Source organism: Hippocampus bargibanti, linkage group LG09 (assembly GCF_051943395.1).
Source record: "Hippocampus bargibanti isolate YZ-2025 linkage group LG09, ASM5194339v1, whole genome shotgun sequence".
Taxonomy (NCBI): Eukaryota; Metazoa; Chordata; class Actinopteri; order Syngnathiformes; family Syngnathidae; genus Hippocampus; species Hippocampus bargibanti.
Window position 1 is genome coordinate 9,095,001 of NC_142742.1, and position 16,963 is coordinate 9,111,963.

The 16,963-nt window shown below is 40.6% G+C and overlaps 1 protein-coding gene across 2 annotated transcripts in view; it reads left to right on the forward strand.

The window, feature by feature from the left end:
* Nucleotides 1–16,861, forward strand: part of begain (brain enriched guanylate kinase associated) — a 67,296-nt gene extending 50,435 nt beyond the window's left edge. For both annotated transcript variants that reach the window (XM_089005142.1, XM_089005143.1), the window contains 3 exons: nucleotides 3,942–4,049; nucleotides 9,789–9,872; nucleotides 12,547–16,861. In XM_089005142.1, coding sequence (XP_088861268.1) covers nucleotides 3,942–4,049; nucleotides 9,789–9,872; nucleotides 12,547–14,058 — 1,704 coding nt within the window. In that variant the 3' untranslated portion in view covers nucleotides 14,059–16,861. The remainder of the gene's footprint in view (nucleotides 1–3,941; nucleotides 4,050–9,788; nucleotides 9,873–12,546) is intronic.
* Nucleotides 16,862–16,963: the final 102 nt, after the last annotated feature.

Genomic DNA, 16,963 nt, shown 5'->3' on the forward strand with positions numbered 1-16,963 from the left:
AGCTTTGATGTCATTATCACGCTGTTGTACATATTGTGAGAACACACTAAACGCGTCTCAACTGTGGCGGGGAACACGCGGGAGACTGCAATCAGACATCACCTGAACAAAGACACCGTTGCACAACAACACATCACAGCTGAAACTCAGCAACGTGGTCATCCAACACAAGTTGACGCTCCAGTAATGAGTTTGGAAGAGTGTTGCCTTGTTTGTCACTGATTAATAACATTGCAACACGATTGGATTTGAATATCAATGACGCTGTGTGGCGTCAAGTGACGTTAATTGCCACCTACTAGATTGACTGGGTATTCCTGTATATTTGGACAATCCAAAGCCTTCTCTGCTGGCCTAAAAATCACATATGCCCCCAAATCACATACAGTAAAGTCTCGTTATATTGATATTCTCGGGAGTCGGAAAAAATATCGATATAACCGGACTATAGATATATCCGATCCTGCGGCATGGAAATTTTCTCCTTGCGTTCATAGAAATAGTATCGTAATAAGCAGTACTATCGATATAACCGATATCGATATAACGAGACTTTACTGTATTTGAATTCTAGGTGATCTTCATGTGTTTGTTTTTATACTATGTGGTGATACCATGACTTCTCATTTGTTCTGCGATCAAGCTAAATGTATTCAATTTACCCTATTGACGTCCAGATCAGTTTCCCCTGTTGAAATGAATTCAAATGCCATTAATCCGTTCCACAGACACCCCAAAAATGTATATTTATACAGTGGTGGACCACCAAGGCCTACAAAGCCTTCTCTGATGGCCTAAAAATACAGTAAAGTCTCGTTATATCGATATTCAAGGGAGTCCGAAAAAATATCGATATAACCGGGACTAGCGATATATCCGACCCTGTTTGCATGTAATTTTCTCCGTACGTGCATAGCAATAGTATCGATATAACTGGGACTATCGATATATCCGATATCGATATAACGAGACTTTACTGTACCTGAATCACGGACTGTTGTTAATTATATTTTCTCCATGAATTCTTATTAAATAATTCCAAATTGTCTTTCAGGTTCTTTTCATTACTTTTCCCCTGTTGCACTGCTTCCAGATGTGTCTTTTTTTCATATTTAAGCATTTAACCAATCACATTTCAGCCATCATCTGTTACCAGGGTCCGAAATCTACCTGGACGCCTTCACAAATCTGTCGAGTAAAGTGTTGCTGTAACCAATCAGATTCGAGTTGGCAACCCAAAAGGGGTACCAACACCTTCTTGAAGGCGCTGGGCAATGTCAGAGTTTTCGCAAATTATGATTGGCTAGTGACTAGCCAATCATAGTTTGCAAAAACAAGCCGCGAGTGACAAGAGCATATTGACAAGAGCTAGCACACTGTATCGGTAGTGAGCGGCATAAGCAAATATATTGTTATGATTTAATAGCAGTTTTGTCAACCCACAATGGCTGAAGGAGGATAAAAAATTGATTTCATTGGAGATTTACTGTTAAAGCCATTTTCAAGACGGATTTTTCCAAAAAATCATTAAGAAAGGTCGGTCAGCTATTTCCTGGCAAATGGTACGCTCTAGTGGACTTGTAGTAAATCACATCACACTTTTTTCAGTCTGGATTGATTCAGACATAGCACTACTGAAGGCCTAGCGACTTTTGTGACTTGAACTGACAGAAACATTTGTTGGATCCAGTCCACATTAGCGTGCCCACCATGGCACCCATTTCCTGGAACTTGTTGTTTTCATCCTCTCCTAACCATATACATATAGTAATCCTCCATTTTGTACAACTAAAGCTAGGACACAGCTAGCTAGCTAGCGTTTAGAAATGAAGGGATGCCCATTTCAAGGTAAGATCAGAGCATTGTCAGCAAATGGTGAGTAGTTTTACTTTATTTGATTGTAATTGTGACCATTATATATTTGAGTTAGTGGCGTACATTTCCGGGTTGAGTGAACGCTGGCGCGATCGGCTGCCGCTGCTTACCCGCAGGAAAAAAATGTTGTTCTTATTCTGTGACTGTAAAGTGCCCCTGAGAGTTTTGAAAGGCGCTTAGAAATACAATGTATTATTATTATTATTTTGAGCTTGGAGTAGACATGCAAATTCCACCATGACGTCCCTGATCCACTGCTGAAAAGGATGCTTTGATCCTCTCCTCTTTCCTCTAAAACTGCTTCATGTCACAAAGAGGGCACAGCAAGTGGTGAAGAAGGACTCTCTGTGTCTTTATGTTGTCATATTATTTGTTATTTATTTATTTTGTTTTCGTTTTTGTTGACTTCAAGATGGCACCGCGACAGTGGCTGCCTTTCCAGCAGCTCCTGTATTTTGTTTTTCTACTTCTTTCTTTCCTTCCTTTCCTCTTCGTTTCATAACTTTGCTGCTGTGTTACTTCCGGGGAGAGTGAACGCTGGCGCGAATGGCTGCCGCTGCTCACGCGCACAAAAATTCCTGTGACTGTAAAGTGTCCTTGAGAGTTTTGAAATGCGCTTAGAAATTAAATGTATTATTATTATTATTATTATTATTATTATTATTATTATTATTATTATAAAGACAAATATTTCGTAAACAAAAGCTTGATGGTTGGGGGGATCAATAGCAAACGTTGGACCCTAATAGGAGAAGATGGTGAATACAAAGGGGATGCCATGACAAAAGCGCTACTCGAAAACAACAGCATCATTAGGCTCCTTTGTCTTGCTCCCATCACGGAAAATGGAAGTGTTTCATTTCTATCCTCGACCGTGCTCTTTCTGCATCAGTGTAATTGATACGTCAGTGTAATCTTCTTTTAATTAAGACCTGCTGCTGCCACATGCTTCACACCGATAGGCTGCTTGTTGCTCTCATTTCTCTTCTCCTTCTCTCGTCTATTTTTTTCCCTCCCATCTTTTGCACGTTCAACGCAAGCTCATTTTTTTCTCTTCTTATGGCTGGCTATCTAGCTAGCTATCTATTAGCAATATAGTTATCTAGCTGGCTGGCTAGCTAGCTAACTATTAGTTATCTATTATTATTATCTATATTATTATTATTATTATTATTATTATATCGCGACACTGTTTGAAACACTATCTGGGTAAACTTTTGTGTTTGTTGGTCTCATATGATTTTTAAAATGAACAGATTCATAGGCGAGTACAACTATTTTATTTTATTTGAATATTTTTCATCTGATTAACTCATTCATTGCCATATGATGTGCAAAAATGTGTCCACTCCAGTGCCAGGGTTTTTGTCATTGACACCCGAATTCTCGAACCTACAGAATATTGAGTTTTAGGACTACATAAATATTCAATGCAGCGTAATAAACCTTACTCTCTTTTTTCAATTAGAAAAAAAGACTTAATTCCTAAATTATAAGGGTCTGGAGTTATATGAGCTTGAAATGAGGGCATTTGTCCAAAATACAATGCAATACATGTACGTATTGGTTTATATAGTGTTTTAACAACAGCCGAAGCTGGAACAAAGCGCTAACATGGGAAAAAAGGGAAATGCTTCTTCTAGTGGAAGGCAAAAAACATTGCCAGATGCCTAGCCAGCGCTTTATCGTCACCCAAGCACGAAAAAACAAGAACTAATTCGGCAATGGAGCTTTTCGTCATATTTTCAATTCCCGAATAAATTTGTGAATGGCAGTGAATGAGTTAAAAATGAAATTCATCTGGATTATATATCCATCCATTCAATCTGAACCATTTATCCGAAATTTGAACCATTCATAGAGTGAAAAAAAAGATTCAGTAAAAATCTGCACAACAGGACTTTTGGATAAATAAACATGTTGAGTGGTATTGTTACTACAAAATACTTTCCTTCAACAGTTATCATTAATCAATGCCAGCCGTTTTTCATAACCTTCTTTATCCTCCCACGGGGGAAAAACATGCAAAATAAAAGCCTTTTTTCTTTGTCTCACATGACCCTCAGTCTCAGCACCATGAAAAGGAGAAGAGAGCCCTCAGCCGCGAGATCATTGTCCTCAACAACCACCTCATGGAGGCCAAGCTCACCATAAATAAACTCAAAGAAGACAATGTAAGTATTTGGGGCACAAGGTACCCGCTTATGTTTCATATAACTACTACAAGGTCACCGTAAGTGCTTTTCCGGCAAATAAATGTATTCCTAAAGAGGAATACAACAGAAAGGCATAACTGGCTTCTTGACTTGATATGAAGAGCAAAGAATAATTTACCGTATTTTCTGCAAGTCGAAGCTAAAAGCATTCGGGTTTCCTGGATGTAGTTTTATCATTTTTATGTAAAGTGCTTTTTTTTATGCTGCTGCGGTTGTTAAAACTTACGGAAATTGGCATTACAAACAACAGTACATACAAACATTTGTTGGTAATAAAATATGTAGTATTCTCTTCAGTTGTACATGTACATATCTTTATAGAGCATATATTTTATTAATTGTTTATTTTTTCAGTACAAAGTAATACAGGTTACTTATACAAGCCTTTAAAATATTTATATAAACCTTAACCATACTTTATAAGCCTTAAACATACATTCCATACAAAATATAGCACTGAAGCAATTTACGAACAAATTCACCTTACGACCGCTCGGAATGTATCTCATTCGTAAGTTGGGGAGCGTCTGTATAAATAAAGCTGTATTGCAATCCCTTTAGCATAGCTCCATCTAGTGAGTGCATAATGTAACAGCACCCACTAGTATACTCTAACTATTAGATTTTTATATTGGAGAAATTGTAAATTAACTCATTCGCTGCCAATTCATTCGGGAATTGAAAAGTGTGAGGTGGAGTGCCATTCCCGAATTTGTTCGGGTGTCGTTTTTTCTTTAATAAAGCGCTGGTCAGACCTCGGGCAATGTTTTTTCCCTTTCACAAGGGGGCAGCATTTGCCTTTTGTCCATGTTAGCACTTTGTGACAGCTTCAGCTAGCACTATATACATAAATGTATATATTGATTGTATTTTGTACAGCTGCCCTTATTTCAAGCTCATATAACTCCAGACCCATATCATTTAGGAATCAACTTTTTCCTGATAAAAGAAGATGGTCAAAGCCAGATTTCTAACGATTATTGAATATTAATGTCGTCCTAAAACTCAATATTCTGTGGGTCTTGAAATTTGAGTGAAAAAGACAAAAACCCTGGCACTGGAGTGAGTGGAAACGTTTTTGCACGTCTGGCAGTGAATGAGTTACTACGTATACGAACACATCTGGTTATTATGGCATGTTAAAAAAAAACGTTCATGCTATTGCTAGCACAACATGGAATGTGACCTAGCTGATTCCCCAGTATTGTCGACCACAAAATTAGCTAGTGCAAGGCCACCATATGACAAGACGGCTAAGCATCATGAGCAAGGCTTTAAAGGACAACCGACGCCTCCGGACAAGTTATGTCCATAATTTGTAAAATGACTTCAAATGACTTCTGCTGAGCGTATTTTACAAAGATTCCACGGAAATAGCTATATTTTACGTTTTAAGACTCGCGCTGAATATTCAGGAAGTCCTGCTTTCGAGTTGATGACGATGCCTGACATGACGTCACGTCTGGAACGCCCCTGACTGAGAAAGTGATACACAATGCATTTTGGGTAATTTGTTTGGGCTGAAAACTTATTGTTGATCCGTGTTGATGCCGAAATTAGAATGAAAACTACATAAACAACACAATGGTGAATCGTTGTGTGTTGCACCAAGACTACTATTTGATCCTAGTTGACACAAATTCCCAACAGACAAATCAGCCCATTTCCAACAGAGCATGGGCGCCATCTTGTGCATTTTCTGGGACGCTACACATCAGTCCTGACGGCTCAAAATGATTCTCAAGTACTTCTTTAATCGATTGCAAACATTTATACTTTCCTCTTTATAACTATTTGAATCATATTCATAACTGGATGAGTAACAAGAAAGCATCTTCTCCGAATCTGAAGCCATTGTTTTGATTCTAGAGCGACAAGACGTCCTGGCGTGACGTAACAAACAAGGGGGCGGGACTTTCTGAAACTCGCAATTTCCCCCGTCATTTTGAAGTAGTTTTGGGATACTTTAACCTATTTTTATTGGTGTTTTGCATTTGACTAAAAATATCAGCCTCCGTGTTTTGGGTATTTTAGATGCTATAAAACGTTTTTCTGATGTCAGTCAGGAAACAAAAAAATGGTGTCGGTTGTCTTTTAAATATTTGAAGGTCAAATTTGAGCTGACAATTGCTTTAAATATGTCTTCAGGCGCCTAAATGAAACAGTAGCATAGCCACCCAGAGGTTGTCACCAGTTCTTTCCTTCCATTCCTGGCCGGTAACCCTGCCTAGGTAGCACCTATATGGGGGTTAGCTTGAAGCAGGTTCTCTTCATAAAAGTAAAGTCTTATAGGAAGTTCCGCAACACCTTGGATATTTGTGCTCCGGGGGTGCCACAACAGATGGAGGAATTAAGTTGGAGCCACTGGGGGGTTTAAGGGGTGAATATACTCTCATCAATGGGCATCCACCAGGCTGTCAGAATCTACAAGAGAAAGCTCTGTGGAGAGGAGCTTCAAGGGGGTTTTGGATGTGGCAATGGGCCCCGCTCTCTCTCTCTCTCTCTCTCTCTCTCTCTCTCTCTCTCTCTCTCTCTCTCTCTCTCTCTCTTTTTCTTTTGAACTGAAGATCTTAGCAAGGACTGGAGGCCAGGTTAGATCGTCTCTTTGCTATCTGGCAGTCGTGAGCCCTCCTTTTGAGCCGCAGAAAAGTATTTGCACAATCCCTCTCTGTTTCCTGCGGGGCTGATTGGAGGTAGCTTCATTTTCAAGCGGGGTGAACTCTGTGCGTTTTTATTTTTTTTTGCAAGACAGCAATCGCCTCTTATGAGCGGGTCTTGCCACTATCTTTCATCACACATTATACCCAAAGGGGACAACTGTGAGATTACAATCATGTTATAGTTTTTCTTTTCTCTTTTCTTTTTTTTAGGCCAAATGCAACGGCGATTCAAAATTAAATGTCATGGTGGTGGTGGTGTTTTATTTATTTATTATATATTTAAAAAAAAAACATCCAAGTGGTTGACGATTTTGCCCCAAAACAGAATCGAGATGTCAAATTTATATTACATTTCCATGTCTTGTTTTATGGCTGCCAATGTATTTTTTCCCCCGTGCAAAAAAAGGCACAATCATGAAGCGATAGATGCTCGTTGGTCTGAAACCTCGTGAAGATATTGTGTGCCGTCATGCACAATGGTGGCTTAAGATTGATTTTTCTGTCCAGAAAATTGTTAGGGGGGCGTAACTGTGGATGCATGTGAAACTTAAGACATTGCCAAGAAACTATTCGAAACATCGTCACAATCCCTAGAGCGCCTTAACGTCTCTCCGGCAACGGCAAGGGAAGGAATAAAATGATTGGAAACAAAGTCGCTGCTAAATGGCGGGGGAGTCGAAGCTGTCAGAGCAAAAGCTTTGATGCACCGGCAAATAAACAAATAAATAAATAAATCAATTGTCAAAGCTGCGGCAGCCTCGAGATACACACGAAGCGGTGAGATCACGACCTTTTCTAAGCGGAATAATTTTACAGTGTAAAACTAAGAACCACCCACACAAAAGCTGCACAAGCAATCATTGAAAAAGGTGATCATGGAATACTCGAGTAGATAATCTGGTCCACCGCTCTTTCAGCTCCTTCCATATATATATATATATATATATATATATATATATATATATATATATATATATATATATATATATAGTACCGTGAGACCTCAACTTACAAACACCTTATCTTACAAACTTTTCGTCTTACAAACGTCAAATTCATGAAAATTAAACCTTATAATAAGCACTATTTTCATAATACACACCCACCACGGCTGGCGGAGTGATCTTCGGCGGAAGCACACAACCGAACAGCACCAGAGGTTAAATTACCAACAGTCCTTATGGAAGGTGACTCTCCTTCCATAAGCCATCAACGAACATCAAATAGGCAAATAAAACTTTATTTTACAGCACAGTTTATTTCTTTAAATACAGTCCTCATGTAATGCGCCTCTCTTTCCAAACAGCAATTCCCTTTGACCTTCGACTTCCAACGCCATTCCATCAAGCAATAAATGACCATCACAAATGTAAATAAAGTGACTTTATGATACAATGCAGTATATTTCTTTCATTACAATACAATAGCACATTTATTATACATAGAATAGGTATGTTGTGTGTAGTTTTGAGGCTTATTTAGTTGAAAAGTATATTTTATGGAAACCCGGGAACGGATTATTCCCATTTTAATGGTTTCCTATGGGATTTTTTTTTTAGATACACACTTTTTGCCTTACACACTCTGTCTGGGAACCAATTAAGTTCGTAAGTTGAGGTCTCACTATATATATATATATATATATATATATATATATATATATATATATATATATATATATATATATATATATATACACACATGTAACATCCGACTTAAAACCGGGTTCTGTTCCGACAAAACGGTCGTAAGTCAAACGGTAGCAAGTTGAAATGCATTCATAATGGCCGACGCGAGGTTTATACGATAGGATAGTATACGATGTCAATCTGTTGTTTTTAAGCAACGTTTTCTATTGAATACTATTATATACCAAAATGTTGACAGTTCATTGATATATCTTCGAATATTTAGTGTCATTTTAATCATTTTATATTTTGTATTATCGATTTTTATTACTGTGTCGGCGCACACGCTTTCTGCTGACCCAAATACGCACGTCTGCGAGCTGTTGAAAAATCGCTCTCCCTGCTAACGGAGAAGCCAGAAGACGTCACCCATCACACACGCTCGGACTGAGGCGGACGGCGAAGCAAAAAAGTTGTACCTGTTGCCCTCTCCCCGGCCGTACCCCGCGCCGACCCAGGGGCCGTCTGCAACCCGCCACCTCGCCGCGAAGCAGAACGAACTTTTTCAAAGAGGCGGCGGCGCCGACCGTGAGCCCGACGCGGCGATCCCTCCCATATATAAAGTTTAAGTGGCATTTGCATTTTTTGTGATGTCTAGAAAAATAAATAAATAAATAAGCAAATAAATAAATAAATTGATTGATTACTCACAGTTCGATGGTCCGAATCTCCTATCAGGCCCTCCTCTGTGACAATGATGTGCTTTTCTCTCTGTGCACTGTGATCGGTTGGCGTCCAGTCCTGGTCTCTCACCCAAAGTCAGCAGCGAAAGGGTCCAGTTCACCCTATAATAGGCACGATAAAAGATAGATTGGTAGCAATTCCAGATTTTATACGCACCTATCACTTATCTTGTATGCAGTCAGCTCAAAGAAAAAATGCAGTCAGTATTTTCCTGTGTATAAGGTGCATCCAAAAGCCTTGATTTTCTTCAAAAGACGACCCTGCTCTTCATAATCCGGTGCGCTTTATATATGGAAAACATGTCATTCATTAAAGGTTGCCCTTATAATGCGGTGCACCTTATGTATGGAAGAGGTTTTTAAATGTGTTATTCTTTGAAGGTGCGCCTTATATTCCAGAAAATATGGTACATCCAAATGGGTGTGCGACAAAAATGACAACTGGAACCTTTTCAGAAGGCTGACTTCAATTCCATTGCATCACTTCAACTTTAATTAACCCTCCTTGCTCTCAGGTCTCCCTTAATTACTAAATAATTAAATGCCAATTACATAGCTGTAATTTAAAGTGTTCCAGTGTTTTCCCAGCGGCAATTAAGAACACAACACCCCCCTCACTCCCTCTGGTCCTTCCTGAGACGACGGCTCTTTGTGTCTCATTTGCAGGACCTGTACAGAAAAGATTGCAACCTGGCTGCCCAGCTGCTGCAATGTTCCAAGTCTCATTACAGAGCTCACAAGATGTCCGAGGTGAGCCGTTGACTCTTTTTATTGCCACCAATGTGGATTCAATGAACAAACGCTGTTCCAATATGGCTTTGAGATCTGCAGATCAATTTGTGACAGTAGACATGGTGAATCTGTGTTTAGCCGTTATGCCGCACACCAATGGAATAAGTATGTTGGTAAAACGTCTGTGTAAGCTCTCAGTCGTACAGGAGTGGTCCGTCGTTGAAAAGGTTTCTTCAGCCGTCATCTGTACTTCTTTAAAGGTGTCGGACGTTTCGCTCCTTATCCTCAAAGCTTTGTCAGCGAACTAAAATGTTACTGGTAGCTCTGGCCCTATATATCCCTAATGTCATTAGGACACACACACACACACACACACACACACACACACACACACACACACACATACATACATACATACATACATACATACATACATACATATATATATATATATATATATATATATATATATATACATATATATATATATATATATATATATATATATATATATATATATATATATATATATATACACGGAAATCATTCTGAATTGCAGTACTGTAATACTTTTAAGTGACTAAAGGGGGGAGAGGGGAGAAAAATCCCAAACTGATCACTCTCAGAGCAAAGTGTCAAATTTGCTGTGAGGCATTATAAAATGAGTGTTACTTTTATCATCGACCGTTAAAGCATTAACCATCAATCAGTGGAACAAGACCTGTTCAAGTGTACGTGCGCCTTATAGATGCATGAAATTCTAGACAAAGTGGCGGCGGTGCTGCTAATTAAGATTCGCCTCGGATAGCGAGTAACGCTGAGCAGACTCTCTCCAATCATCCTCACCTACTTTCCATCTGTATTCCTTCGGGGAATTGGCACTGGCTAAAAATAGCCTTCCACTTACAAGATGCAGGTTATTTTATACCGAGGCGGGCTTCTATTTCCAAACAAAGCCCAATCAGTCATTTATCTTTTTGCCTCTTTCTCCATATTTCCATCTGGAGACCTAGGGGCGATGGTTTAATCTGAATCTAAGACGGTCCCTGTGGAACTGAAATGTGTTTGATGGAAGAGGGACACTGAGCGAAAGAAGGAAACGAGGGCTTGAGAAGGCGCTGAAGGATGAAAGAATGGCAAGAAGATGTTGGAATGGCTGCAACATCCAACTGACACTCACCAAATTTAATAGCCGTAGTATTATTCTGTCGTAATTGACAGAATAATAATAATACATTTCATTTATAAGCACCTTTCAAAACTCTCAAAGTCACTTTACAGTCACAGGATCAGTTTTTCTGTGGGTGAGCAGCGGCAGCCACATGTGCCAGCGTTCACTCAACCCAGAAGTAAATTGATAGAAAGCTAGCTAGCTAACAGATAGCCAATGGATAGCGAGCTAGATAGCTTGCCACCTAGATAGCTATATAGCTAATAGAAAGCCAAGTAGAGAGATAGCTAGCCAGCCAGCTAGTAGATAGCTAATAGATAGCCAACAGATAGCTAGCTAGATACCTCGCCACCTAGATAGCTATATAGCTAATAGAAAGCCAAGTAGAGAGAAAGCTAGCCAGCCAGCTAGTGGATAGCTAATAGATAGCCAACAGATAGCTAGCTAGATACCTCGCCACCTAGATAGCTATATAGCTAATAGAAAGCCAAGTAGAGAGAAAGCTTGCCAGCCAGCTAGTGGATAGCTAATAGATAGCCAACGGATAGCTAGCTAGATAGCTTGCCACCTAGATAGCTATACAACTAAGAGAAAGCTAATTGAGAGAACAGATGTCGTAAGAGAGGAAAAAAAATATCTGGTGTTGTTAAAAGAACTTCCTCACCTTTGTTGGAAGAAGGGGGAGGAGAATGGCGTTGGGAGAAACACAGTGGAACAAATAAATAAACGGCTGTCATGTTCAGCAGTTTCCTGACAAGTTCTTTAGGGTGGCGGGGGCAAAGTAGAGTGAGTCCTCAGAGAAACACAAGCAGGCCTGGACTGCGCAACAATGAATTCATTTCCAAAGCAGACAAAGAAAATGGAAGTCCTGAAGGAGCAGCAAAAGAGAAATGTCCTGAAGAGAACCATTTGTCATCACATTTACTAATAATGACAAAATAAATTGCAGTTCATATTGTGAAAATAAAGTGTGCCAAGTTCAACCCGTGTCAGAGATGTTCGGTTGGATACTGTGAACAAAGGCTCGAACACAGGAAGATTGACTTTTACTGCCGGCAGGGGACTAGCCATTCATGACCGACGCTCAACTTCTGCAGCCGTCTGCCAAGCTATTTATTGAGACTATATGCAAATTTAAGTGATACATTAGTATAACATAGTCTTCTTGATTTGCATACCACGCCCCTGGACGTCCCAAGCACAAACAACTATAAAACAACAGAACTTCGACATTTTAATTTGTAACCTGGCTCATGACCACTTCTTGTGAAGGAGTTTACCAAGTCCTAAATTACGTCCAAGGCCAGATCTCCTACATGAAAATCACAATTTAACAGGCTGTGTCTGTTCACTTCAGATTGACCCAAGACTTTCTGTGCTTCCCTTGTGGGCCTTCTTAGCAAGAAACTTTAAAATATGATAACTATTATTCTGTCTATTCTCTATCAACCGGTCACTTAGAATCTTCTGCTCCAATGCTCCAGTAAGAATCCACCTCATTTTTGTCTCTCCGTGTTTCAGCTCCCACTGGACTTCCAGGAACGCATCAGTTCCCACATCGAGAAACAGAATCAAAGTAGCGAAGCCACCATGGCCATGTGTCACTCCAATTACTCCGATGCCGTTCCCACGGCCATCATTGCAAAGATCCTCGAGAAACCAGATCCGGGAAATGGTTGCCCCGTGACTCGCTCCCCGAATCCACGGCCGCAGGACGGCGATGGCCTTGCCGAACCAGGAAGTAACGATCCCTTCAACCGGCGAATGGCATACAAGACGTCCGACCTGTACTGCAGCGATACGGCCCTCTACTGCCCCGAACGCTGGCAGGAAACGGACCGTCGGCAGAGCATGGACCTCCACGGCACCACTTTGCTCCAGCTCCATGCCCAGAATTCCACAGACAGTAACCCTGATGAGGAGGCCTACCACTCGGGCAGCTTCTCCCATCACGAGCCGCCTTCACCCTTCCACCACCATGAGGTGTTCAACGCCGGGAGCCTCCCCGCCTCCAGTTCCTACTCGAGTTTCAGCCTTGCGTCCGATGACAAGGGCGGGGTAGCGGGCGGGGGTGTACGCACCGCGAGTAGCACTTTATCCACGTCCCACCAAGGTTTATATATGGACTGGCGGGAGGGCGGCAGCAGGGAGTACGAACGCAAAAGCACATCTTCCTACGACAAAGATGGCTCAGGGTTTCCCAAGTCTAACAGTATTCAGCACATTGTGACTTCAGTGAGCCCGCAGAAGGTCACCTCGCCTGCGTACACGAGGACGGCCTCTTGCTTCAGTGAACCGTACCACTCCGGCACCCCTAGACTAGCCTCCTCACACAGCATGGGATCCACAACCGGGTTAGGCCAGGCAAAAGACGTCGCTCTGGAAAGCAGGGCTGATATCCACGTCCAAGAGGATGAGCTCAGTAGCCGGTGGAAACAGCTGAGCGTGGAAGATATCAACACCTTCTCGTCTTCCTATCGTAACGTCACGGGACGGGCTTCACCGTACAGTTTCTCCGAGTGCCACTACACCGCGAGGCCATCCAGTCAGACCAAGGGATCTCTCTATAGCAGCTTCCAGGAGGGAGATGACGTCTTCCACAGCCACGTGCTGGACCAGCGCTTTGAGCTGGGTCAGCTTTCGCCCAGCCGCAGCCCCAAACCCCCGCCTACGGAGCTTCGCAAACAGAAAAAGAACTCTGTGACGTATCGAGCAAAAGAAGGCAATCCAGACGGCTCAATGCTCTCAGGAAGCTCGAAAGATAAAGAACGCGCCAAAAACTATGCCAATTTGAGTGCGGTAAGCTCGGCTGAGTCCTTACACCAAAGGCCGTTAGAAGCCTCAAGTCTTCAGCACTACCCGAGCCCCAGGCCGAGCGTCCGACCCCGCCCAAGCTCCAGCTCCGCCCTCAGCGCCGTCGGTCCGGCGCTCCCGAAGAAAACCTCTCCAAGATACCAAAAATTTGGCAGCACCGGGCTAACAAGGAAGGACAGTCTGACCAAGGCGCAACTCTACGGCACATTGTTGAACTGAGGCAGCAAGGAAAGAGCTTGTCATATGATGCATGTTGATGATTACAAGCCTTCTGTACTGTAATGTCTGAAACGTTCTCTGCAGCATACTTGATGTGACGAGGGTGTTCAGTGTTTCATGTATCCTAGCCAAGGCATGTTTCATGAAGTCTGCGACACTTTTTTTAATCTATTTTATGTCATATTAAAGTGTACCTTCTAGCTAGCTGAGACGGTGTAGCAATTCGCTGACTCTTCATTTGAGGCATCTTTAGAGCCACTGGGATGAAACCACTCTAAGCACGACAGACCATGGACGATGTACTGTGCTTTGTGCTAAAACTTTCATACTGAAAACTGTTAGTAAAGCCAGCGAGAAGCTTAGCAACTCTTCATAAAAAAAGTCTAACTAGTAAGTAAACGTACAGCATGTTTAAACGGGATGCTATGACTTGCTGAATATTTTTTGTTGTTGTATGATAAAGTGTTTGGATCGCAAATCACTCAGATGTTAATCTGATGGAAAACAATGACGAACTATGACACAAATGTAAAAAGCCAACAAACAATTCAAAAGGTTCAGATGCAAGATGCAAAAATGTTGTCTTATTTTTGTAGATGAACCTTTGATCCGTAAATGCAATGCTGTATTGCATTGCGCAATCCGTATCCAGACAAGCAGGACACTGGTATATGTTGCCTTAATTCCATTTAGTTTGCAGAATCTAACGAGTGTGCATACTATATATTCTGTAGCGTCTTGTTTGTGCTCAGCAACGGCAGTGTCTGCGAAGGGTAGTGAGCATCGGGTATGAATGGGAATGAGGCTGCTATATGGAACACACATGGCTCTCAGTCCACTTTAAATAATTTGTCAGCTTTTTGGCCCAATTTAGCTCTTCACAGAAAAGTAGATTTAATTATGAGATGTGCAACACGCGGAATTTGTGTAAAACAAGAAAAATAGGATCGGGCATACATGCAGCGAAGTGTGCCAACCGAGAGTGTCCAATTAGGCGTTCTACATTTCGGCTTTTGTGAAATAATGAGATCACAAGTCATTCTTCTAATAAGCTTACTCCCTATATTGAATTTGTAAGTATTTTTCATTTGAGTGAATTCCTTTAAAATGACTTATTGGATCATCAAAGACACAGAAATGGTCTTCAACAGTTTAGACACTCCCTTGCGTTAATTAGATACTCTTTACTGTGCAACTAAGGCTAACAAAGCAAAATTGGAGCCGGATTGACCAGTAAATTCATCCTGCTTAAATTTGTCCATTTCTCTGAATGAAGAAGAGACATTCAAAATGAACTTGCTGTGAGATTTTAAATGCAACCGCTGCCGTCAACAGTTTTCAATTGAAACATTCATCATCCAAATCCGGCCCGCCACATCATTTTTTTCGGCCCGCGAAAGCAAATCAAACTTGTTAAATTCCATGATGATTGCTAAAATCTGAGCCAAAATTTCATATTTTTGGATGTCAACCACAATAAAAGTCATTATTCTTGACTTCAGATTTGAAAACAAGTTATTCATTAATTTGCTGTGTGCTCTATATGTAATATTTGAAGGGATTTAAACATTCTAATGGGTTCCCCAAATTCATAACGGCCCTCGAGAGGAAACCATAACTACAATGTGGCCCGCGGCAAAAAATGACTGACACCCCTGTGCGACAGCCTCTCCCAGTTGGGGGACACCCTGAACTCGGTGCCATCCAATCACACACAGACGATTTGCACACACATTCACAATTAGGGACAATTTTGAGTGTGCAATCATCTTACCCTAAATGTTTGGCATGTGGAAGGAAACTGGAGTACTCGGGGAAAAAAACCCACACAGACACAAGGAAAACATGCAAAATTCACATAGAGAAACCATGCACCTGTTCACTGTGAGGCCGACGTGCTAACCAGTCCTTCACCGTGCCGCAAAATTCAAATGAAACAGCATTTCTACAGTTTCACCTTTATTGATACTGTTTTTTTTCCCAACGTTTTTTTTTTTTTTCATTCCCAATGTTATGATTATATGGTGTAAGCATATGTATTGTATTTATTGGAAGAGAGGTTTAGGAAAAGCCTTACAAATTAAGATAACAAGTGTCAAAAAATTGACAATTGAATGAAATAACGATATTTTTGTCAAGATGATGTTTTGAAAGAGGAAGACAGACAATGCATCTTAAATCAATAACATTTTCTATTCAGTTGTGATGCTATTTATGGAATGTTTTGATCACCCCAAGAAGGAGGGTGGGACTGTCAAGGTTCACGCAGACCTCCTTCGCAGGCCCCGTCAAACCAGAATGTGACCATGTCTGTCTGAAGCATGATTACATATTTTTGCTGTATTTATTTAATAAAGATGTGTTGGAAAAAAAATACTTGACAAGTATTGATATGCTTTATTCATATTAAAAGAAGAAAGTATGTACAATGGAAATTTACAAGTCTATACGCTGCATTGAATACTCGGATGATAACAGTTTTACCATCCATAACTTTGAGTTATGATTTTTGAACATTTAAAAAAAAACATAAAATATACAGAAAATACTGGACATATTGTAGTCAGAGCGAGATCCATACATGTGTCTTTAAGGGGCGGGACATGACAACTGCGAGTCTGTGTGAATATTTATATACAGTAAAGTCTCGTTATATCGATATCGGATATATCGATAGTCCCGGTTATATCGATACTATTTCTATGCACGCACGGAGAAAATTACATGCAAACAGGGTCGGATATATCGATAGTCCCGGTTATATCAATATTTTTTCGGACTCCCTTGAATATCGATATAACGAGACTTTACTTTACTGTATATATATATATATATATATATATATATATATATATATATATATATATATATATATATATCCCAGTCTTCGGTTAAAGCCACGTGA